At 49.8% G+C, this 23,819-nt stretch overlaps 1 protein-coding gene across 3 annotated transcripts in view; it reads right to left on the bottom strand.

Annotated features, from left to right (window-relative positions):
- LOC105477691 (interleukin 1 receptor associated kinase 2) overlaps nt 1-23,819 on the bottom strand; it is a 79,651-nt gene that overhangs the window by 32,113 nt on the left and 23,719 nt on the right. Inside the window, exons 3-4 of one of the 3 annotated variants that reach the window (XM_071092211.1) lie at nt 13,145-13,291; nt 3,154-3,290 (exon numbers count right to left, since the gene is read on the bottom strand). In XM_071092211.1, the coding sequence (XP_070948312.1) occupies nt 3,154-3,290; nt 13,145-13,291 (284 nt within the window). The remainder of the gene's footprint in view (nt 1-3,153; nt 3,291-13,144; nt 13,292-23,819) is intronic. The other 2 variants (XM_011734330.3, XM_011734331.3) reach the window with 2 other exon arrangements.

The raw sequence follows: 23,819 nt of genomic DNA, 5'->3' as shown, positions 1-23,819 counted from the left end.
TTCCTCTGCTACCTCAAGGGACCTTGGAACAACAGAGCTGAAGGGGTGGAGGGGATCATCTTATCCAACGGAAACTGTAAAAAGGACATGGAGAGACCCAAGCTCAAATCCCAGCTCCATCTGTATCTTGCTCTGTGACCTTGGGTGAGCTACTTAACCTCTCTGAGCCTCAATTTTTTCCATCAGCAAAAATGAAGGTAACAGTAGTACCCTGAAGAGTAATTTTGAAGACTAAGATGTGAGTATTCCTGGCACATGGTTGATGTTTCCTTTAATTCAGTTTACAAAAGTGAGCACTGAGGAAATAAAACAGCTGAAGTGAGGTCACACAGCTGGTCAGCGGCCGAGCTCAGCACCCTTGGTCCAATACACAGCATGGATAATGGGGTTCCAGACTCCTGGGAAGTGGGATACAGGTTCCTATAACCAAACCAGGGGTGTCCAATTGTTGGTTTGCCTAGACCATGCTGGAAGAATTGTCCTGGGCCACACATAAAATACGCTAATACTAATGATAGCTGATGAGCTTTAAAAAAAAAATTGCAAAAAAAACTCATAATGTTTTAAGAAACTTTACGAATTTGTGTTGGGCCACCTTCAAAGCCATCCTGGGCTGCACACGACCCATGGGCAAGCAAGACAAGCCTGCTCTAAACAGTATTCCAGAGACTGCATGTGTACATAAGCCTATAAAGAGAAGTTCTGCTTCCCTTTTTAATAACTTCTCTCTTTAAAACAGATGTACGGAAATTTAAAAAAAAAATTTTTTTTTTGAGACAGTCTTGCACTGTCGCTCAGGCTAGAGTGCAGTGGTGCAATCTCGGCTCACTGCAAGCTCCGCCTCCGGGGTTCAAGCCATTCTCCTGCCTCAGCCTCCCGAGTAGCTGGGACTACAGGTGCCCGCCACCACGTCCGGCTAATTTTTTCTATTTTTTCTAGTAGAGATGGGGTTTCACCATCTTAGCCAGGATGGTCTCCATCTCCTGACCTCGTTATCCGCCCAACTCCACCTCCCAAAGTGCTGGGATTACAGGCACGAGCCACCGTGCCCGGCCTAAATTTAAATTTTTTAAAGTTGCATATGCTCTTAACAGTTTTTGAAAATTAGTGTCCATAACCCCATTATCCATTTAACTGCTATTAAAGTTGGTGTATTTCTGGCCTATTAGATATATTAGGATTTATTTAACAAAACTGGTATCATGCCACACACATAGTTTTGATTTCTTTTTGAGACAGGGTCTCACTTTGACACCAAGGCTGGAGTGCAGTGACATGATGTCAGCTCACCGCAGCCTCAACTTCCCAGGCTCAAGGAATCCTTTCATCTCAGCGCCCCCAGGTAGCTGGGACTACAGGTGTGTGCCACCACACCTGGCTAATTTTTTAACTTTTTGTAGAGTCCAGGCACAGTGGTTCACGCTTGTAATCTCGCCATTGTGGGAGGCAAAGGCAGGCAGATCATCTGAGTTCAAGACCAGCCTGGGCAACATGGTGAAACCCTGTTCTCTATTAAAAATACAAGAATTAGCCAGGCATGGTGGCACACACCTATAATCCCAGATACTCGGGAGGCTGAAGCAGGAGAATCGCTTAAACTGGGGAACCAGAGGTTTCAGTGAGCCGAGACAGCCTGGGCAACAGAGGGAGACTGTCTCAAAATAACTTTTTGGCCGGGCACGGTGGCTCATGCCTGTAATCCCAGCACTTTGGGATGCTGAGGTGGGCGAATCACATGAGGCCAGGAGTTCAAGACCAGCCTGGCCAACATGGCAAAACCCTGTCTCCACTAAAAATACAAAAAAATTAGCCAAACATGCTGGCATGTGCATGTAATCCCAGCTACTCGGAAGGCTGAGGCAGGAGAATAGCTTGAACCTGGGAGGCAGAGGTTGCAGTGACCAAGATCATGCCACTGCACTCCAGCTTGGGTGACAAAGCAAGATTCCTCAAAAAAAAAAAAAAAAAAAAAAAAACTTTTTTGTAGAGACAGGATCTCACACTGTTGCCCAGGTTGGTCTCAAACTCCTGGGCTCAAGTGATCCTCCCATCCCAACCTCCCAAAGTGTTGGTATTATCCTTCACAGAAGACTGATCTATTTATTAATTTAGAGATGGGGCCTCCCTATGTTGCCTAGGCTGGTCTCCAACTCCTTGGCTCAAGTGATCCTCCCACCTCAGCCTCCCGAGTAGCCAGGACTACAGGCATGTGACACCACACCTGGGACATGGAAGAGCTTCATTAACCACACTCATGCAAAGCTGGCTTCTCCCCCAGGCACTGGATGCAAAGGGTCTCAGACTCACAACACTTTTAGGAGCCATCAAAACATTTTAATTTATTTTAAAATCAGAAGAAAATAAATGAACTTTTAGAGTCAAAGAAATGTCCTCATTTTTAATCCAGCTTGGATTTTATTTATCTTTATACCAATATGGTCATTTTTTTTTTTTTTTTTTTTTTTTTGAGACAAGGTCTCACTCTGTCACCTAGGGTAGAGTGTGGTGGGAGGATCATGGCTCACTGCAACTTCTGCCTCCTGGGCTGAAGCCATCCTCCCACCTCAGCCTCCCAAGTGGCTGGGACCACAGATCAAAAATAAAATAAAATAATGGCTAGGTGTGGTGGCTCACATCTGTAATCCAAGCACTTTGGGAGGCTGAGGCGGGTGGATCACCTGAGGTCAGGAGTTCGAGACCAGCCTGGCCAACATGGTGAGACCCCCCTTCTCTACTAAAAATACAAAAAATTAAAATACAAAAAATTAGCTGAGCGTGGTGACATGCACCTGTAATCCCAGCTACTTGGGAGGCTGAGGCAGGAGAATCACTTGAACCCGGGAAGTGGAGGTTGCAGTGACCCGAGATCGTGCCACCGCACTCCAGCCTGGGCGGCACAGTGAGACTCCGTCTCAAAAATAATAATAAATTAGAAAACAAGAAGTGTACTCACTGAAGTGCCCTCCCTCCCTCTCCGCACTATTATTGACCTTCTCTACTTACAGTCTTAGAAGCTTGGGGTAATTTGATGGCAATTTCCCTTCTCCTCCCCACCCTTAAATTGGTCTTAAGGGGTAGAGAAATTGCATTTTAGAGAGGGAACTACATGCTGGGAGACATGGCTTGGGGGCTGCAGCCGAGGGGTGGATTTACCTTTGAATCAGAAGAAGTGGGGAGGTTGGTTCTCAAGGAATGAGGGGCATCTTCTTCAGGAGGCTGGAGAAAGGCCTGTTGGTGGGCTCTGGCTGGAGAAGACCCTGGAAAGGAGGGATTGCGGGTCAGGATGCAGCCTGGGGGAGGAAGACAGGAGGGATCCTGGTATAGTCCTCCAACCATGCCAGTCTCCTGTTCACTCCCCAAACGCTTGTTGCTGCCACTTCCTGACACCCACCATGTGCTGGCCAACACACTCCTCAAGCATCACCTCAGGATAAGCCTCTGACTCCCCTACGACCTGGGGCCTATTTATCATCCCAGTTGACAAGTGGAGACACAAAGGCACCGGAGGTAGATGCAGTGCTCAGGACCACCCAGCCAGTAGACGGTAGAGCCAAAATTCAGACAGAAATCCGTTTGACTTATAGGCCCTGCACTATCTCACCTCCTACTCAAAGAGCAGAAAAAGACACAGAGGTGAACTAGCTACTGAGCCTGGCTTCCAGAAACCTCCACCGTGGCAGGGATGCAATAACCGTCCTCCGAGGATATATCCCATGGGAAAGCGAGGTCAGAGGGAGGAGACACCATAACAGGCTGGGAGATGAGGAGGATTCACAGAGGAAGAAGGGGCACCTGACCTGGGCTTGAAAGATGAAGAAACGTTTTCAATAAGCAGATATGGGGCAGTGGAACCAGCCCATGCAGAGGTGGGGCAGTAGAAGGGCCCGGGGCTGTAGTAAGTTAACATCTAGGTATACAAATTAGGAAACATCATGCCAGGCACTGTTCTAAATACTTCACGTCTGTAATCCCAGCACTTTGGGAGGCTGAGGCAGGAGGATTGCTTCAGCCCAGGAGTTTGAGATCAGCTTGGGCAACATGACAAGATCCCGCTTCTACAAAAGATTTTTTTTCTTTTTTTCTTTTTTTTTTGAGACAGAGTCTTGCCCTGTCACCCAGGCTGGAGTGCAGTGGTGCGATCTCGGCTCACTGCAAGCTCCGCCTCCCGGGTTCATGCCATTCTCCTGCCTCAGCCTCCCGAGTAGCTGGGACTACAGGTGCCCGCCACCACGCCTGGTTAATTTTTTGTATTTTTAGTGGAGACAGGGTTTCACTGTGTTAGCCAGGATGGTCTCAATCTCCTGACCTCGTGATCCACCCGTCTCGGCCTCCCAAAGTGCTGGGATTACAGGCGTGAGCCACCGCACCTGGCCCTACAAAAAATTTTTTTTAAATAGCCAGGTATGGTGGTGTATACCTGTGGTCCCTGCTACTTGGCAGGCTGAGGATCACTTGCGCCCAAGAGGTCAAGGCTATAGTGAGCCATGATCACACCACTGCACTCCAGCCTAGGAGACAGAATGAGACCCTGTCTCAAAAAAAAAATCCTTTCAGTGCATTAACTCATCTAATCCTCATGCCAATCAGGAGATAAGGTACCACTGCACCATTTTTATTGCCTCTTTGCAGATGGTGAAATGAGGCATGGAGAGGTTAAGTAACTTTTCCAAGTGCACACAGTCAGTGGTTCCAGCGTCTATGCTCTTTTTTTTTTTTTTTTTTAACAGGATCTCACTCTGTTGCCCAGGCTGGAGTGCAGTAGCACTCTCTCAGCTCACTGCAACCTCCACCTCCTGGGTTCAAGCGATTCTCCTACCTCAGCCTCCCAAGTAGCTGGGACTACAGGCATGTGCCATGATGCCAGCTAATTTTTGTATTTTTATTAGAGACAGGGTTTCACCATGTTGGCCAGGCTGGTCTTGATCCACTTGCCTCGGCCTCTCAAAGTGCTGGGATTATAGGTGTGAGCCACCACGTTCGGCTGCGCCTGTGCCCTTAATCCCTTAGTGAACAAGATTCACAAGACAGAAAGTTTGACAAGTAGTTTAGGGTCACTTAAACATGAGGTTAAAGAGGGTGAAATTTCTTCACTAGGCCCCACGTGAAGATTAATCTGAAGACTAATGAGGCCATCTGGTTGGGGGGTCTCCTGGGTGAGCAGAGGCACAGACTGTGGGTGAGGTGAGCCATGGTGGCTGGTCCACACAGAAGCAGGACTCGGCCAGAGGCCAGAGGCTTCAAACATCATCATCTGGAAATACCCAGGGAGCCCCATGGCAAGGACAGCTTCTGAGTAACTGGGGACCTGACCCTTCCAAAGGAACCTGGGCTTGACTCCAAGATTACTGGATAAATCTACCTGCTTCAGGTATTTGTGGCTTACAACATCAGGAAAGGAGTGATTCATCTGGAACTTTGGCTATTAAAAAATTTATTTTGGGCTGGGCACAGTGGCTCAGGCTTGTAATCCCAGCACTTTGGGAGGCTGAGGCAGGTGGATCACCTGAGGTTAGGAGTTCAAGACCAGCCTGGCCAACATGGTGAAACCCCATCTCTACAAAAATACAAAAATTAGCCTGGCATGATGGCAGGTGCCTGTAATCCCAGCTACTTGGGAGGCTAAGGCAGGAGAATTGCTTGAACCAGGGAGGCAGAGGTTGCCGTGAGCTGAGATGTGCCACTGCACTCCAGCCTGGGCGACAGAGCGAGACTCCGTCTCAAAAAAAAAAAAAAAAAAAAAAAAAAAAAAAAATTATTTTGGCTGGCACAGTGGCTCACACCTGTAATCCCAGTGCTTTGGAAGGCTGAGGCAGATGGATCACCTGAGGTCAGGAGTTCGAGACCAGTCTGGCCAACATGGTGAAACCCTGTCTCTACTAAAAATACAAAAATTAGTGGGGCATGGTGGCACGTGCCTATAGTCCCAGCTACTTGGGAGGCTGAGGCACAAGAATCGCTTAAACCTGGGAGGCGGAGGTTGCAGTGAGCTGAGATCATACCACTGCACTCCAGCCTGGGCAACAGAGCGAGACTCGGTCTCAAAAAACAAAAAAACAAAAATTTATTTCACGAGATTAAAAATAGAATCGGGCTGGGCGCGGTGGCTCAAGCCTGTAATCCCAGCACTTTGGGAGGCTGAGACGGGCGGATCACGAGGTCAGGAGATCGAGACCATCCTGACAAACACCGTGAAACCCCGTCTCTACTAAAAAATACAAAAAACTAGCCGGGCGAGGTGGCGGGCGCCTGTAGTCCCAGCTACTCGGGAGGCTGAGGCAGGAGAATGGCGTAAACCCGGGAGGCGGAGCTTGCAGTGAGCTGAGATCTGGCCACTGCACTCCAGCCTGGGTGACAGAGTGAGACTCCGTCTCAAAAAAAAAAAATAAAAAATAAAAAAAATAAAAATAAAAATAAAAATAGAATCAGCCTGGCTAAACAATTAACCCACACAGATAGCTGATAAAATGAAATCACCTGAGAAAAGGTCTGGAGCCTGTCAAGGGGCTGCCCTCAACCTCATTCCTGGGATCTTTGCCCTGCTGCTGTGTGAGTCTAGCAGCCAGGAGAATGCGAGCTGGAGATCCCCAGCTGCTGGGAGCTTGTCTGTCTGCGGGCCTGGCTGTGGCTGGCTCCAGTCAATCCCTGCATCTGCATCCCGACCATGCTTCCCAGGGGCTGTTCCCCAGGCACTGTGTGCAGAGGGTACACTAGGCAGACAGGACTGTGATGGCCAACAGACACCCTGGAGAGTCTGCCTTAGACCGAAGGCAGGACAGCAAGTGCCCACCCAGCCTTCCTCGGAAATGGCACACTGTGGTCCCACGGCTCTCCCAGCTTTGCCCGGCTCACACTCCATTTTCTTGCAACTATTTGTCCTAATGAAACCCTATCTTGTTGATGAAATCCTATCCTGTCTTGGTGTCTGCCTCTCACCAAGGACCTGGACTAATGCAGGCCTCTGTTGGCCAGCACAGGGCCCCTGTCTTGCAGAAAGGTTGCTCTGTGATGGCCACCTCCACCCTTGCCCTGCCTTCTCTTGGCCTCAGCTCAGTACCCTTGGCCCGCATCCTTCAGACTGCAGTTATGTTTATCCAGTCTCCAAGTTTTTGGCCAAGTCTGTGCCACCTCACTATGAGTCACTTGACGGTTTTCTTTCAACCAACTTTAACTCCAGTGTTATATATTCAGCCTTGTGTTAAACAGTAATATCCATGACGTCCCTAGTTCTTCTACACATGATCTATATTTGTGCTAATACCCAGGTTCTGTGTACCACTGCGGGTGTGGGCCCCACACTCTGGGAACCACTGCTCCAGACTAACTTGAATTCCATCCTGCTGCCATGCCTGGTCACAGGGCAGGGCTCTCACTGCACAGAGGGTCCTTCTGTGCCCAGTGAGTCTGAGGTCAGACCTTGCCTCACACAAGTCATGAGTTTCCTATCTGACTTAATGCCTGGGGTTTGCTCAGGAGGCTCCCCCAGGCCTCTCCGTTTGGGGGAACCCCTGAGGCCTGCTCCTGCGACATATGAGGGCTACTAACTGGGTTTATTTATCCCTGTGGTCTTGGGGAAAATGAATGGACTCTGGTCTGGAAAATCAGACAGGACCCAGCAGCCATTACTCTCCATCTCTCCCTACCCAGCCCCCCACCAGCCATTACTCTCCATCTCTCCCTACCCAGCCCCCCACCAGCCATTACTCTCCATCTCTCCCTACCCAGCCCTCCCCTCCTCTGGGATCTAATCTGATGGGCTCCTCATGCCTGGGGTAGTTATCTGTGATAGGTTAAACTCACAACCACAATCTTTAAAGGCCCCCATTGTATGTCCAAGGGCAGAGAGAGGAGAATGAGAAGGAATTCTCCTGCCATCAAGGATACAAAAATCTCCCTGGATTCAATACAAAGTAATCAGAAGTTGGCCATGGGTGGATCATTACTGAAGCCAGCTGATGGGGACATGGAGGGTCATTATGCTCTTGGCTTTTGTATGTTTGTAATTTTTTCATATAAAAATGTTTTAAAATAATGGCTAAGGGAGGGGAGGGGGATGCGGTAGGAGAGTAGATGAACAAGATGGGATACTTGTTGGGTGATGGTGATGGATGGGGCTTGGGGGCTTCTACATAATCTTGTTTCCAAGAGTGAGGCACAGCTCATCTGACGCCAGATCAAGTGCCAGGACTTAGCTAAAAAACAAACCATTTCCTATGGAAATCCTTCCAGAAGCTTTCTTTTTCTTGCTTTTCTTTTTTGTTCTGTTTTGTTTGTTTTTGTTTTTGAGACGGAGTCTCTCTCTGTCACCCAGACTGGAGTGCAATGGCATGATCTCGGCTCACTGCAACCTCCGCTTCCTGGGTTCAAGCGATTCTCCTACCTCAGCCTCCCGAGTAGCTGGGATTACAAGCGCCTGAGACCATGCCCAGCTAATTTTTATATTTTTAGTAGAGATGGGGTTTCGTCATGTTGGCCAGGCTGGTCTCAAACTCCTGACCTCAGGTGATCCGCCTGCCTTGGCCTTTTTGTTGCTTTTCTACTGAGGCTAATATGCCTGCTTTCTCAAGCAAAAGGCACCACCTCTGGTCCTGCCAAGCTGTGTCGCTGCAGGTCCAAGAAGCGGCACTGTATCTGACATAGGGTCTTCTATGTCCTGCCCTGATGCTGGCAGCGGGTCTACCCCCAGCTGCCCCATCTCCTTTATTAGTATCAGACAGATTCGGCTCAAGCGCTGGCTCCAGCACTACTCAAGATCTGACCTCAGATGAACCGTGCCTCACTTCTCTGAGCTTTCTCAAATGTAAAAAGAGCAATAATGGTCTGCTCCTTGTCCAGGTAAAAAGAGCTGATGTTTATAAAGCACAAAGGTCAGGCTGTGACACATGCAGTACTTGGTATTTTACCAAGGCTGGTGAAACTATGTGTAGAGTAAGTAAACAGATTCTGACTGATAGCCCAGTGGCCTCTCCTACAGCTAAGGATTTGTGACGGTTATTTCAGCTGCTCAAAACCCTTTTATCTGAAACTAGCTTCGAGACTCCTTTGCTGAGGTGCTCATAGCCTGTCCATGGCTCCTCTGCTCATATATTTTCCTCCTCGGCCAGGCGCGGTGGCTAATGTCTGTAATCCCAGCACTTTGGGAGGCCGAGGCAGGTGGTCAAGAGATCAAGACCAACCTGGTCAACATGGTGAAACCTCGTCTCTACTAAAAATACAAAAAATTAGCTGGGCGTGGTGGCGCACAGCTGTAGTGCCAGCTACTCAGGAGGCTGAGGCAGAAGGACCACTTGAACCCAGGAGGCAGAGGTTGCAGTGAGCGGAGACTGCGCCACTGCACTCCGGCCTGGCGACAGAGTGAAACTCGGTCTCAAAAAACAAAACAAACAAACATATTTTCCTCCTCCATGTCTCTTCCCACTTCCTTCCCACCTACTGCAAGGGGGAGCCAGGGTATCACAGGGGTCAAGATGTGGGCCCAGTATCCGTCACTCCTACCAAAATCCTTCAAGATAATTGATCAGTTTGAACTCTGGGGCTCAGTGGAACCTTGGGGTTTTCCCAGAAGACACACTTTGGGTGATTTAATGACATGAATGATTTCTTATTTTCAATTTAGGCAAAGATGTACAATCAACTTCCTGTCTCTGCCTGCAGATTGTAGTTATCATCTTGACCTGTCTGGGCACATTTGCTCCAAGTGCCATCAAGAAAGCAAATAGGGGCTGGGTGCAGTGGCTCACGCCTGTAATCCCAGCACTGGGAGGCCAAGGCGGGCGGATTGCTTGAGCCCATGAGTTCAAGACCAGCCTGTGCAACACAGCGAAACCCCATCTTTACAAAAAATACAAAAATTAGACATGGTGGTGCAGGCCTATAGTCCCAGTTGCTCAGGAGGCTGAGGCAGGAGGATCACTTGAACCCGGGAGGCAAAGGTTGCAGTGAGCTGAGATTGTGCCACTGCACTCTAGCCTGGGTGACAGAGATTCCATACCCCGCCAAAAAAAGAAAGAAAGTAAATAGGGCCCTGTGCAGTGGCTCATGCCTGTAATCCCAACACTTTGGGAGGCCAAGGTGGGAGAATCGCTTGATCCCAGGAGTTTGAGACCAGCCCGGGCAACATAATGAGACCCCGTCTTTACAAAAATAAAAAATTAGCCAGCTGTGGTGATGTACGTCTATAGTCCCAGCTACTTGAGAGGCTGAGGTGGGAGGATTGCTTCAGCCAGGGAGGTTGAGGCTGCAGTGAGCTATGACTGTGCCACTGTGATCTAGCCTGGGCAACAAAGCAAGGCCTATTTCAAAAAAAAAAAAAAGGAAAGAAAGTAAACAGCAAAGGCTGACAGAGACATGTGATATTTATTTTATTTTTATTTTTATTTTTATTTTGAGACAGAGTCTCACTCTGTTGCCCAGGCTGGAGTGCGATGGCATGATCTCAGCTCACTGCAACCTCCGCCTCCTGGGTTTGAGCAATTCTCCTGCCTCAGCCTCCCAAGTAGGTGGGACTACAGGCGCGTGCCACCACGTCCAGCTAATTTTTTGTATTTTTAATAGAGATGGGGTTTCACCGTGTTAGCCAGGATGGTCTTGATCTCCTGACCTTGTGATCCGCCCACCTCGGCCTCCCAAAGTGCTGGGATTACAGGCGTGAGCCACTGCGCCCAGCTGGCCTTGACGTTGATCTTTACAGTAACCTAGATAAGGAATATCAGAAGGAACTGCTATGCCTATTACCTCCTCCATCCTGACCAGCACGCCCCTACAATTTCCCTATTTTGTTATAATTTTCCCTTTGGTCAGGACCATTTCCCCTTATCTTTCATTGCTGATCAAAGATCTGCACTTAAATATATATATATATATATATTTAGCTACAGGAAATAATCCAGACTCCTTGGCCTAGAATTAACTTTCTAGAGTCAACCTATCTAGAGTGTCTGGAATGTTCATAATCTCAGATAACATTTAATGAGCACCTCCATGGTGCAACACTCAGGTGCAGGATTTCTTACCACAACATGATGCAATAGGGTCTATTATTCTCCCCATTTTACAGAGGAGCAAACTGAGGTACAAAGGCTAAGTAATTCTTCTACAAAACAGCGGCACTGGGATTCAAATATGAGTCCGTCTAATACAAAAGCCCACAAAACAGGTTCCTTTCAGCTGATGCTGCCCCTGGCTTCAGGAACGGCACCAGTGAACTGAGATTACGTGGATTTAGGGTCTCTGGCTCATCACTCGGGAGGCCGTAGGAGACAGGAAGTGAGGCAAGACTCCAGAGGCGAGGTGGTGAGAATGGAGATTGGGCTGAGCAGCAGCTCCCCTAGGGAGGTCATCTGCTGGCTGAGACATTCTGTCATTTGGAAACTTTTCCAGAGCCCTTACCTGGGCACAGGTGACGGAGACAAATGTGAAGTGGTCTGAAAGGCTTTGGAATAGCAGTGAGTGCGATGGTTAGGGACGTGCGTGTTCAAATCACACAGCTCAGACATTACTTCCTATTTGTGTGACCTTAAGCAAACTGCTCTCCCTCTCTAGGCTTCAGCAGACCTGTTACTGATGGAGGGGAGGAAAGTGGTGGGCAGGAAGCACCCCTCAATTCCCCACTGCATGGCTGTGAGGGCTGGGGCCTATGGAGATTGGACAGAGAAATGGTCAGACATCTGGCCCAGAGCTTGCAGGCAGGGCCAACCTGTGCTGGGGACTCGGGAGACCACGGGTGAAACACAGGCATCCGGCAGTACATGACCTCAGCCAGGTTAATTAACCTCTCTGTGCTTTAGTTTTCTCATCCATAACATGGGCATAATCACAATACCTAATTCATAGTTAGTTGAAGATTAAATGAGTCAATATCTTTGAAGTACAGTACTTGGAATGGTGTCTGGCACTAGAAAGCCTCCAATTACTGAGTTATTTATTTTCTGCTCACAAAAATGGTAATAGATGTTTTATATGTTTTGTTACCTGATTTTTTTCCACTTTTCTACCTCCCTATATTGTGAGTATGCTTTCATGTACATATGCATGTCTACATCATTGTTTTGTGGGGGTTTTTTTGGTTTTTTTTTTTTTTTGAGACAGAGTCTCACTCTGTCGCCCAGGCTGGAGTGCAGTGGCGCAATCTCGGCTCACTGCAAGCTCTGCCTCCCGGGTTCACGCCATTCTCCTGCCTCAGCCTCCCGAGTAGCTGGGACTACAGGCGCCCGCCACCACTCCCGGCTAATTTTTTTTTTTTTTTTTTTTTTGAGACAGAGTCTCGCTCTGTCGCCCAGGCTGGAGTACAGTGGCCGGATCTCAGCTCACTGCAAGCTCCGCCTCCCAGGTTTACGCCATTCTCCTGCCTCAGCCTCCCGAGTAGCTGGGACTACAGGCGCCCGCCACCTCGCCCGGCTAGTTTTTTGTATTTTTTTTAGTAGAGACGGGGTTTCACCGTGTTAGCCAGGATGGTCTCGATCTCCTGACCTCATGATCCGCCCGTCTCGGCCTCCCAAAGTGCTGGGATTACAGGCTTGAGCCACCGCGCCCGGCCAATTTTTTGTATTTTTAGTAGAGACGGGGTTTCACTGTGTTAGCCAGGATGGTCTCGATCTCCTGACCTCGTGATCCACCCGCCTCGGCCTCCCGAAGTGCTGGGATCACAGGCGTGAGCCACTGCGCCCGGCCATGTCTATGTCATTGTTGACAGTACTTTATTGTGACTGTCTGACATTAATTTTATCATCCCCCATTGTTGTTGCCAGATTTTTGCTTTCTTTAGGCACAGTCTCACTCTGTCACCCAGGCTGGAGTGCAGTGGTGTGATCATAGCTCACCACAGCCTTGCACTCCTGGGCTCAAGCAGTCCCTCTACCTCAGCCTCCTGAATAGCTGGGACTACCAGGTGTATGCCACCATGCCTGGATAATATTTTTTAAATTTTTTGTAGAGACAAGGTCTCACCGGGTTGCCTAGGCTAGTCTCAAACTCCCAGGCTCAAGCCATCCTCCCTCCTCAGCCTCACAAAGAGCTGGGATTATAGGCATGAGCCACCATGCCCAGCCTCAATGTTTTGCTCTTATATGCTAAGCTGAATGTCCTTATAGATATATCTTCATTTCCTTAAATAAATGTGCTTTAAGTAAAAAAGTTAAATTTAAAATACCTGGGCCTGGAAAGGTGGCCATCCTCACAGGCTGCCCCTCTTCCTGTTCATCCTCAGTCTTTCTTACAGAAGCTGCCAAAGGCCTTTCTGGCTTCACACAGTCAGGGAAGGCTGGAATGGGACACCTGATTTCAGGAACTGGTTTCCCTGAAAACAAGGTGGAAAGAAAGTTATTACTATTCCATGAAGTGGGGTAGCCACGAAGAGACTGGGTCTGGAAGTCAGAGGCCTGGGTTCTGATTCCGGCTCTGCCACAAATGCACGGTATTGCAGGGCAGGAGGGGCTTTCCCTTTCTGGCCTTGGCCTCCCCATCTGTAAAATGCTGTGGGCCACGCACGGTGGCTTACACCTGTAATCCCAGCACTTTGGGAGGCCGAGGTGGGTGGGACTGCCTGAAGTCAGGAGTTTGAGACCAGCATGGCCAACATGGTGAAACCCCGTCTCTACTAAAAATACAAAAATTAGTTGGGCGTGGTGGCACACGCCTGTAGTCTCAGCTACTTGGGAGGCTGAGGCAGGAGAATCGCTTGAACCGGGGAAGCGGAGATTGCTGTGAGCCGAGATTGCGCCACTGCACTCCAGCCTGGGCGACAGAGTAAGACTCCGTCTCAAAAAAAAAAAAAAAAAAGAGGAGTGGCTGAACATGGCAGTCCCGGCGAGGGTGGAGCTCTGATGTGCTGAGTCACACACACCTGCTTCCACCCAACCAGCTGTGTGACCTCCAACAAGTTACCTTCCTCCTCTTGGTCTCCCTTCCCTCACATGTAAAATGGAGGTGATAATGGCGTCCATTTGCCTCCCACTGGGGTGTCATGAGGGAAGGGAGAGTAGAGATGAGGATGGGCGCTATAGACTGCACATTTCCCTGAACATGTGAGTGTGTCAAAGACACCATCCCTCTAAGTTCCCACTCCAGCCCCTATGGATCAAAGTTCTGGCTATCCTACAACCTCCCTTCCACGCGGTGGAGACACACGCATCCTTCCCACTCAATGGATAGGAATCCTAAAAAACAGCAGTTATGGCCACTGAATACGGGCTGCACCAGGCCCAAGCCCAGCTGCACAGACATGAATCCTCACAACATCTCTGCCTTTCATCCCTGTTCAGAGATGAGGAAACTGAGGCCTGAGCAGGTTAAATTTACATTTACTTGCTAAGATCACATGCCAAAGGCAGGCAGGACTGGCTGAAGAACTCCCCTGCCTTCTCGAGGGTAATCGTTTCCTCTTTACATCAACTTGGGAAACCCCAAAGGTGCTTCGAGGGTGTGTCAACCTCAGCTTCCAGCCTGCTTCTCAGAGCTGCTCTGTGGAACAGCTTCCTCTCCCCTCCTCCACTGGGCCCTGATCTTATCCCTTCCGGCTGGGCCCTGCCGCCAGCTCAGTCAGCCTCCACACCCTTGCCAGCCTGCCTCTTACCAAAGTACACATCTGGCCTCGTCACTTCCCTGCTTGAAGCCTTTATGGGGCTCCCCATTGCCTAGATAACGTCCACACTCCTTAGCCTGAATCTTTCTATCTCCCCATTGCCTCCCAGATAAAACCCAATTCTATAGCCCTGCATTCAAGGCCCTCATTCTCTGATGGTTTGGGATAGACTCATGTTTGAGAACGACAAAAACTGGGGCACTGAAGTCCCAGGGAAAGCTGCTGACTCACTTGACATCACACAGAGCATGACATAAAGCATGACACGGGGATATCACAACAGATGTCCCAGGTAGGGCTGGGACAAAACATCTCCCGAAACATTTCTTTGAACTGGTGAACTGTGCCTCTCTAAACAAACCAGTTGTTACCCTGGGACCTCACTTGTCAAACCCACGCCTTTGAACTAAAACAATAAGACCTAAATTTGCATAGCACCACACTGGCACCATGCAGATTTAATTTTCACAACAATCTCTGGTAGTTCATAGGTTTATCTGCTTTTTATTTTTGAGCATATTGAGGCTCAAATAAGTGAAATGACTTGTGTCAAGTAAAACAGCCAACAACAGTGAAACTAGTCCCAGGCTCACTGCAAGCTCCGCCTCCCGGGTTCACGCCATTCTCCTGCCTCAGCCTCCCGAGTAGCTGGGACTACAGGCGCCCGCCACCACGCCCGGCTAATTTTTTGTATTTTTAGTAGAGACGGGGTTTCACCGTGTTAGCCAGGATGGTCTTGACCTCCTGACCTCCTGATCTGCCCACCTCGGCCTCCCAAAGTGCTGGGATTACAGGCGTGAGCCACCACACCTGGTGTGATTTTATATTGTGGAGTTTTTTCCTTGTGATTTATTCGTATCATAGAATTTTTCAACAAAATGATTATGCATTATTTACACAGTAAAGTATACTTCTTTTTAAAAAATCAGTTAGCAAGCTAGCTAAAATAATGATAGAACTGAATCTTCCAAGCTAGTGTGAGTAGCATTTGCCCTGGAGACCCCTCTGGCTCCAGTGAGCAGACGATGAATCAGCCCTTCATGAGATTCAGATCTGCCTCACTTCTGTTTTTCACCAACGAATATCCACGTCGTGTATTGATACGTTCACTTCAAGCACCCCTCCCCACAACCCTGGCGATCTCAAGTCAGGAAGCTGAGGCTCAGTGGGGAACAAGACCTGCCGGAGGGAGACAGGAAGGCAGGCAGCACTGAGGCAGGAAGGCAGGGTCGCCTCCCAGAACCATGGACAGAAGGGCACCCAGAGGGCACGCACTTCTCTCCCGACCTGGGCTCCACAGGCACTTTGGTGGTTCGATAGGCCACGCCCCCCCCATCCCGACTGCCATCAGGGCAAGGCCTTTGTGGCTGAAACTCGAAGTCTGGAAGCCAGTTTCTCTCCAACAAGGGCCTTGCTGGCAGGAATCACAGGATCACCGTCTGCCTCATGGCATCCCACAGGCCCAGGAGGAGAACAAACAGTGCCTAGGCCAGGCACGGTGGTTCACGCCTATAATTCCAGCATTTTGGGAGGCCAAGGCGGGCAGATCACCTGTGTGCCAACATGGCGAAACCCTGTCTCTACTAAAAATACAAAAATTAGCCAGGCGTGGTGGTGCACACCTGTAGTCCCAGCTACTCAGGAGGTTGAAGCAGGAGAATCGCTTGAACCCGGGAGGCAGAGGCTGCAGTGCGCTAAGATTGCGCCACTGCACTCCAGCCTAGGCAACAGAGCGAGACTCTGTCTCAAACAACAACAAAAACCAGTCCCTTGTACAGAATGACAATGAACAATGCCGGCGAGAGTGCTGATTAAAGCACGGGTCTGGAACAGAGCTGTCGCTCGCAGGGTGCACAGAAACGAAAGCTCTGCCTGTGTCCCCTAGAAGGCCACCCCCCCGCCACTCCCAGCCCTCATCTTTCCCAGCCTCCCCTCTCTGGCAGGGAAACACTGCCTCTCTCCCTCCACCCTCCCTCCTCAAACCGCCTCAGGTGGGGCCTGTGTTCCTGGAAAGGCTTGTCATCCTTGTGACATCTGTGTCAAAAGGGCAGCAGTGGCTCCCCTGGCTCAGGGCCGGCTAGGCTCACTGAAATCACTTCCCAACAGTGACCTCCTGCAGAGGCCAGGCCCACAACAGTATAAAATCCGCCCTAAAGGTCTCACCTACACCCAGCACCGCCCATGACCCCAGCAAATGAGGCACCTTCTCCTTGTCTGAGGCCTGCCTGGCTGAGCCTCATTGTTCTCATCAGTAAAATGGGGATGAGGGCGATACTCACAGCCTTACTTAACTTCAGTGTCCTGTTCCTTTTTTTTTTTTTTTTTTTTTTTTTTGAGACAGGATCTTGCTCTGTCACCCAGGCTGGAGTGCAGTGGTGTGATCGCAGCTCACTGCAGCCTCAAACTCCTGAGCTCAAGCTATCCTCCTCACTTAGCCTCCCATGCAGCTGGGATTACAGGCAACATCACGGCCAGCTAATCTTTAATTTTTTGTAGAGACAGCATCTCACTATGTTGCCCAGCCTGGTCTCAAACTCCTAGGCCCCAGTGATCCTCCCACCTTGTCCTCCCAAAGTGCTGGGATTACAGGCATGAGCCACTGCTCCCAGCCCAGTGTCCTATTCAGGATAATGTTTTGTTCAGCACAAATCTTTCCCTCTCTGTCAAAACACACTTGGCAGGAACATCAAGGCCACCAACCCAGTTGTGGCCGACCTCTGTGGGCTCCACCCATGGGGAAGATAAAAAATGTCATTATGTTTTCATCCTAAAGAGAGTACAGCTTTTCTCTTTCTTTTTCTTGTTCTTTCTGCAGTGACATGCGGTGGCCCCACCTGGCACCACAGGACACTCGGAAGTGAGCAGGGGTGAGAAATAGATGGGGAGGGGCAGTGTCGGCAGGGCTACCTGTGGCCAGACCTGTCAGCACACCTGGGGCTGACATCCACCCTCCCACACAAGAGGCACCAGGCCACACCCAGCCACGGATGTAAGCCACGGATGTCAGTCAACAGGGCCCCACGTCAGCCCCAACAAGAAGTTTTGGTTTCCTGTGAAACCCCCATCTTCGAGAGCTTTGAGTTTTTAGGTGTCTTTAAAATGCAAGCAATAAATGGTGCGTATAAACATGAACCGCCCTCATCTCCACCCTGGAGCTACCGGTGTGGTCTGAGCTGGGTGAGCGGGCAGGTCCATGCATGCCTGTTCACTGTCCAAACCTGAAGGTGGTTTGTCCTCATCCCTCCAAACCTGCTCCCTGCTAGCTAGACAGACGCAATGCCCACTTGTTCAGGCTGGCACACCAGAGAGCTAGTGAAATAAAAATAGAACACCAAAGGCAGGATGAGGCAAAGGAGGCCAAATGCCCACAAGAAAGGGCTGTGACGAACTTTAACTCTCACGCTGAGCTTCCTGTCTGCCAAGGTGAAGGCTCAGGAGTGAGCTGCTCATGGACTTCCTATCATAGATAGACAGGGGCAGCCTCAGGCTTCCAAGACAGCACTCTTTCCTCCCAGGATTAAATTCTCAAGAGAATTCCACACATAAAGTTGATTCTGCAGGATTGTGAGATCCAAAAATACAGACTGTGATCAAAGAGAAGAACTGGGATCACGAGAGTAAGTGTGGGGAAGCGTCGGCTCTGGCTTGAACCAGACCCAGGCTCTACAGTTCCAGCTTCACGCCCAGGCACAGACCTCCTAACCCTCTGAGCTTCATGCGCCTCTCCTGTGAAGTCAGAATAATAACCCCACACCTCCCAGGGCCGTCCCAGGGCTCCATGATGACAAATGTGAAGTGGCTGGCCCAGAGCAGGGGCCCGAAACGCTGTGCAAACAGCCACCCTCCTTCAGTTCTGCCAGAAAGGTGCAGATAGAAAAGAACCTCTGATTCCCAACTCAGGCCTCCGAAGGAAGCATTTGGAGTGGAAGGCTATTTTTAACATTTTAAACACTCTAATGGAAACCGATTCTAGGTGGGCAGCGATTTGGTGCACAGTCCCGAGAGGCACAGTGGCCACGAGGGCAAAGTAACACAGGAACCCAGCAGCAGGGGAGGTGGGGGCCTGCGCCCACACCATTGGCAGCCAGCCTCAGTCACACACTGGAGGCAGGCAGCCCAGCGTTCTCCCTGCTGGGACCCCCAGGGACGGGAAGGGGATGCAGGTGATGGAAGGAACAGCTAATCTACAGCTTAGGTGGTCACAGGCACCAGGAGGTTGACATGGTGGTTCTCAGAGTCTGGATTTTTTTGTTTTTGTTTTTGAGGCAGAGTCTTGCTCTGTGGCCCAGGCTAGAGTGCACTGGTGCAACCATAACTCACTACAGCCTCTACCTCCCAGGTCCAAGCAATCCTCCCACCTCAGCCTCCCAAGTAGCTGAGACTACAGGAGCACGACGCCACGCCTGGCTAATTTTGTTTTTGTTTTTGGTTTTTTTGGTAGAGACAGGGTTTGCCATATTGCCCAAGCTGGTCTCAAACTCCTGGGCTCAAGCACTCTACCTGCCTTGGCCTCCCAAAGTTCTGGGATTACAGATGTGAGCCACTGCACCCAGCCTGGAATCTGGATATCTTTGACAGCTGCCTTGTTGAGGCTGAGAACCCACAGTGATGAGGGCTGAGTCCCAGATACAAGGAGGAAATGGGGGAGGGGCAGAAGCGCTTCTCTGTGCCCCTGTCATGGTTCACCAGAGCTGGCTGCCAGGCATGATTTCTTTTTCTCTCTGATTTGTTTTCGGAATGCCTGTGCTCTCCCTAATGAGCATGAATCACTGAGGCCATGGAAGGCAAATGAACTCCCAGCAGTCTGCAGCGTGTCCTGCAGTCGGGCTCAGCAGCAGGGGAACCCTCCTAAGCCTTGGCTTCCTCATCTGACAAATGAGATGTGGAAGCGGACCCCCGTCCCCGAGACTTGCCATGAGGATAAAAAAATTAACACCCAGCAGATCTAAGCTACCATCATTTGCTACAGTCTCGCTCTGTTGCCCAGGCTGGAGTACAGTGGCACAATCTCTGCTCACTGCAACTTCTGCCCCCTGGGTTCAAGCGACTGTCCTACCTCACCCTCCCGAGTAGCTGGGATTACAGGCACACACCATCACGCCCGGCTAATTTTTGTATTTTTAGGAGAGACGGAGTTTTGCCATATTGGCCAGGCTGGTCTTGAACTCCTGACCATCCGCCTTGGCCTCCTACTACTCCGGTGATTCATCCGCCTTGGCCTCCTACTACTGTTATTATAATGACCATCTCTAACTCTAGGTCAGGCTTTTTTTTCCTAAGTTCTTTCCCATATCCGTGGCCTATTTAATTCAGATTAATTAAATAGATAACAGCTCTGGGGGATAATTGCTACCAAGTATAAGGTAATTGTCTTATATCTGAAGAAAGCAAAGCCTAGAATGCAGATTTATTTATTATGTGCTTGTTTATGCCCCACTTCCCTCGGGAGAAAGGATTAAAGGATGTTTATGGGTGCTGGGCCTTTGGCTGATGGCACCTGGGCCGTCACACTAGCTGCGTGAGAACATTTCACATAGTGGCAAATCCAGGAGGTGTTGGAGCAGAGGGGACTCAGAGCCGGCAACAAGGTCTTTCCTGGGTGAGCACACTCGGGAAATCCCCCGGACCCTTCACGCCCGTCAAACTAAACAGTAATTTGTCCTTAAGCTGACTCATGTGGCCAGAATAGATCCCTTCCAGAACAAACAAAAGTGATTCAGCTGTAACTAAAGCACCCTCGTGCCAGCTGGCCCTATCAGAGACAAACACAGCTTTCTGTGCCCTCTCTTTTCCTTTCCCTCCTAATCCCTGGGTTTGGCCCTCCAGGCCATACACAGTCACACACACAACACACACACACACACACACACACTCTCCCAACTTAAGCTAGACCTGAAATGAGGCAAACCTGAGAGCACAGCCTGCCTTCCTAATTGTGCAATCCCTGGTTCCCCAGTGAACTTGTACTCCACCTGCTGCTGAAATGACTCTCTTTCTCATTCATTCATTCATTCATTATGTTAGGGAATGGGGAATCCTTTATCAAAACTGCCATAATACTGACATTAAGCTAGTTAAATAAAAGACATCTAATTATAAACTAGGAGGAGCTCTACACTGAAGACAAACTCGAGGGAGGGGTGCCTGATGGACCTACTTCCATAGGCTGGCCAGGAAAAGCTGCCATGAGGAGGGGCCATGTATGCAGACACCCAGAAGATGAAAAGGACCAGCATGGAAGAATGCAGGGAAGCTGGGAGGGACAGTGTTCCGAGGAGAGGGAACACACGTGCAAAGGTCCTTAGGGAGCAAACAGTTGGCATATCCCCGCAAGTGAAGGATGACCCTAGTGGCTGAGGGGAATGACTGAGGGGGAAAGTGGTAGAGGTGAGGTCAAAGAGCTGGGCAAAGGTAGACCATGCAGGTCCCTGTAGGCCACAGTTAGGCAGAACCTTACCATAAGCACCCTGGAACTGAGGTAACCTGTAGCCGAGAGAGTACTTACCAAATAACCACCTGCTCCCTCTCATACTCCTGCCTCCTTAGCAGTTAGGCTGAGTGACATGCCTGGTTCTAGCCAGCGGATTTTTCTTTTTTTTTTTTTCTGAGACGGAGTCTCACTCTGTCGCCCAGGCTGGAGTGCAATGGCGCGATCTCGGCTCACTGCAAGCTCCACCTCCTGGGTTCAAGCGATTCTCCTGCCTCAGCCTCCTGAGTAGCTGGGACTACAGGCACCCGCCACCACGTCCAGCTAATTTTTTTGTATTTTTAGTAGAGACAGGGTTTCACCGTTTTAGCCAGGATGGTCTCGATCTCCTGACCTCATGATCCGCCCGCTTCAGCCTCCCAAAGTGCTGGGATTACAGGCATGAGCCACCGCGCCCGGTCTAGCCAGTGGATTTTAAGTGGAGATGCTATCCATCACTTCCTGGACAAAGCACTTAACAGCTAGTGAGCCTCTTCCATTCCTCTCTTCCCCAGCCACAGTGACTTTGGAAGCCACGTGTTCTAGATGACATAGCTGGCTACAAGAATGCAGGAGACTGCATGACCCATACTGGACTTCAGGTGAGTGAGAAATCAGTATTTGTGATTTCAAGGTTCATCTGATACTGCAGCATAACCGAGCCTATTGTGGCTAATGCATCATCTGAGTATGTGTCCAAAACTTGCAACCGGAGGAGCCTAGTTGTAAGAGCTAAGCATCTAGCAGGAGTTCAATAAAGGATGGTTCACTTCACCCTGGCTCTTACCCTTCCTCTCTAAAACCCTGGGGACTGGCTTGGAGGTATTCCACACTCTGCTCATTCTAACACCACTCTCAAGAGACCAACAGTGATTAAAGTCTTGCTTTTTTCCAATGGAATAACGAATGCATGGAAGGAAAAGGTCAAGTGACCCGTCCTTAGCCACTCAGCAATTAACTTTAAGAAAACCTCTAGCCGGGCGTGGTGGCGTGCGCCTGTGGTCCCAACTACTTGGGAGGCTGAGGCAGGAGAATCGCTTGAGTCCAGTAGGCAGAGGTTGCAGTGAGCCAAGCTCATGCCACTGCACTCCAGCCTGGGCAACAGAGTGAGACTCTGTCTCAAAAAAAAAAAAAAGGAAGGAAGGAAGGAAAGAAAGAAGGAAGGAGGGAAGGAAGGAAGGAAGGAAGGGAGGGAGGGAGGGAGGGAGGGAAGGAAGGAAGGAAGGAAGGAAGGAAGGAAGGAAGGAAGGAAGGAAGGAAGGAAGGAAGGAAGGAAGGAAGGAAGGAAGGAAGGAAGGGAGAAGGGAAGGAAAAAAGAAAACCTCACCATCTGGTATGCTTTGAACCTTCCCAGTCTACAAAAAAAGTAGATAGGGCAATGTCTTTACCCATTTTCCAGATGGGGAAAGTGAGACTTGATGCAATCTAGTAACCTACCCAACAAGGGGGTAAGGTCAGGCAGACCTGAATTCCCACGTTGGCCTCATCACTACGGGCTATGTGGCCTTGGGAAATTACTTAATCTCTGAGCCTCAGTTTCCTTTTCTATAAAATAGGGATAATAAGAGTTGTGAGAAAATATGCTTACCTGGCACATATCAGGTGCTAAATACAAGCTACTACTAGAACCCAGGTACTCTGACCCCTGACCTGTGGTTTTGGCCCACAACAGTGTCACCTCCAGTGGCATGTCGCAGTGGGCCAGGGTCTAGATGTAGGCATGTTCTGTTGTGCCCTAGCAGCTGGAAAGGGGCGGAGGCGGGGCACCCTTCCAAGAGAGCAGGCACACAAGCCCTGTCTGGACCTGGCACAGCCCTGCCCCTTCGGGAGAGGAAGGGTTTATTCTCTGCTGTTTCATTTCACATAGCAGCCCCAAATTTTCCACTCAATGAGAGCCCAGCTCCAGGAAGGAAATGACTCTGGCTGAGATGCCAAACCCAAAGTTAGAAACTGTCAGAGTTGCACAACCAAGAAGAAACTGCATGAAAATTGTGAAACTGAAGACTTCCAGGAAGATAGTAGCAACAGATGGGAAGAGAAAACCTTGGTCACCTCCCAAACCCCTTCAGACTCCTCAAGTGTCTTCCTATCCTGCTCAGTTGACACCTGGAACCTCACAGGCCCGGCCTCCCAGTCCATATGGTGGCCAAAACAAGGGGATACTCCCAGATGGAAGCCCTCCAACGTCTTCCCTTCACTCCTGGGTGAAAGCAAACTCTTGGCGGTGGCCTGCATGGCGCTATGTGGCCTGACCCTACCCTGTCCCCAGCCTCAGCCCATCCCCGGGCCTTTGCACATGCTGCTCCCCCTGGCTAGATATGTCTCTGTGGGCCTTCACTTCTTGGTCCACTATTCCTTTTGAAGGAGGTTCAAGTTTCACTGCCTCAGGGAAATTTCCCTTGATGAGATCAGATCCTCTCATCTTTTACTCTCCTACCTGCCCTCCCCACCCGACCTACATTTATCCTTTCAGCACTCATACTGCAGTGGGTGACATGCATCTGTGTGTTAGCTCCTATGTGTTAGCTCCTTACAATTCATCTCCCACTGGACTATAAACTCCTTGAGGCCTGGGACCTTGGCTATGTTTTCATGGTTGCATCCCCAATATCTAGCACACAGAAGGCACTCAGTAAATGTATTTTTAGGCCAGGTGTGGTGGCTCATGCCTGTAATCCCAGCACTTTGGGAGGCCAAGGCGGGTGGATCACTGAAGTCAGGGATTCAAGACCAGCGTGGCCAACACGGCAAAACCCCGTCTCTACTAAAAACACAAAA

This window comes from Macaca nemestrina, chromosome 2, assembly GCF_043159975.1.
Source record: "Macaca nemestrina isolate mMacNem1 chromosome 2, mMacNem.hap1, whole genome shotgun sequence".
Taxonomy (NCBI): domain Eukaryota; kingdom Metazoa; phylum Chordata; class Mammalia; order Primates; family Cercopithecidae; genus Macaca; species Macaca nemestrina.
Note: the sequence above shows the minus strand (reverse complement) of the source record. Positions and strands in the feature narration are given on the sequence as shown.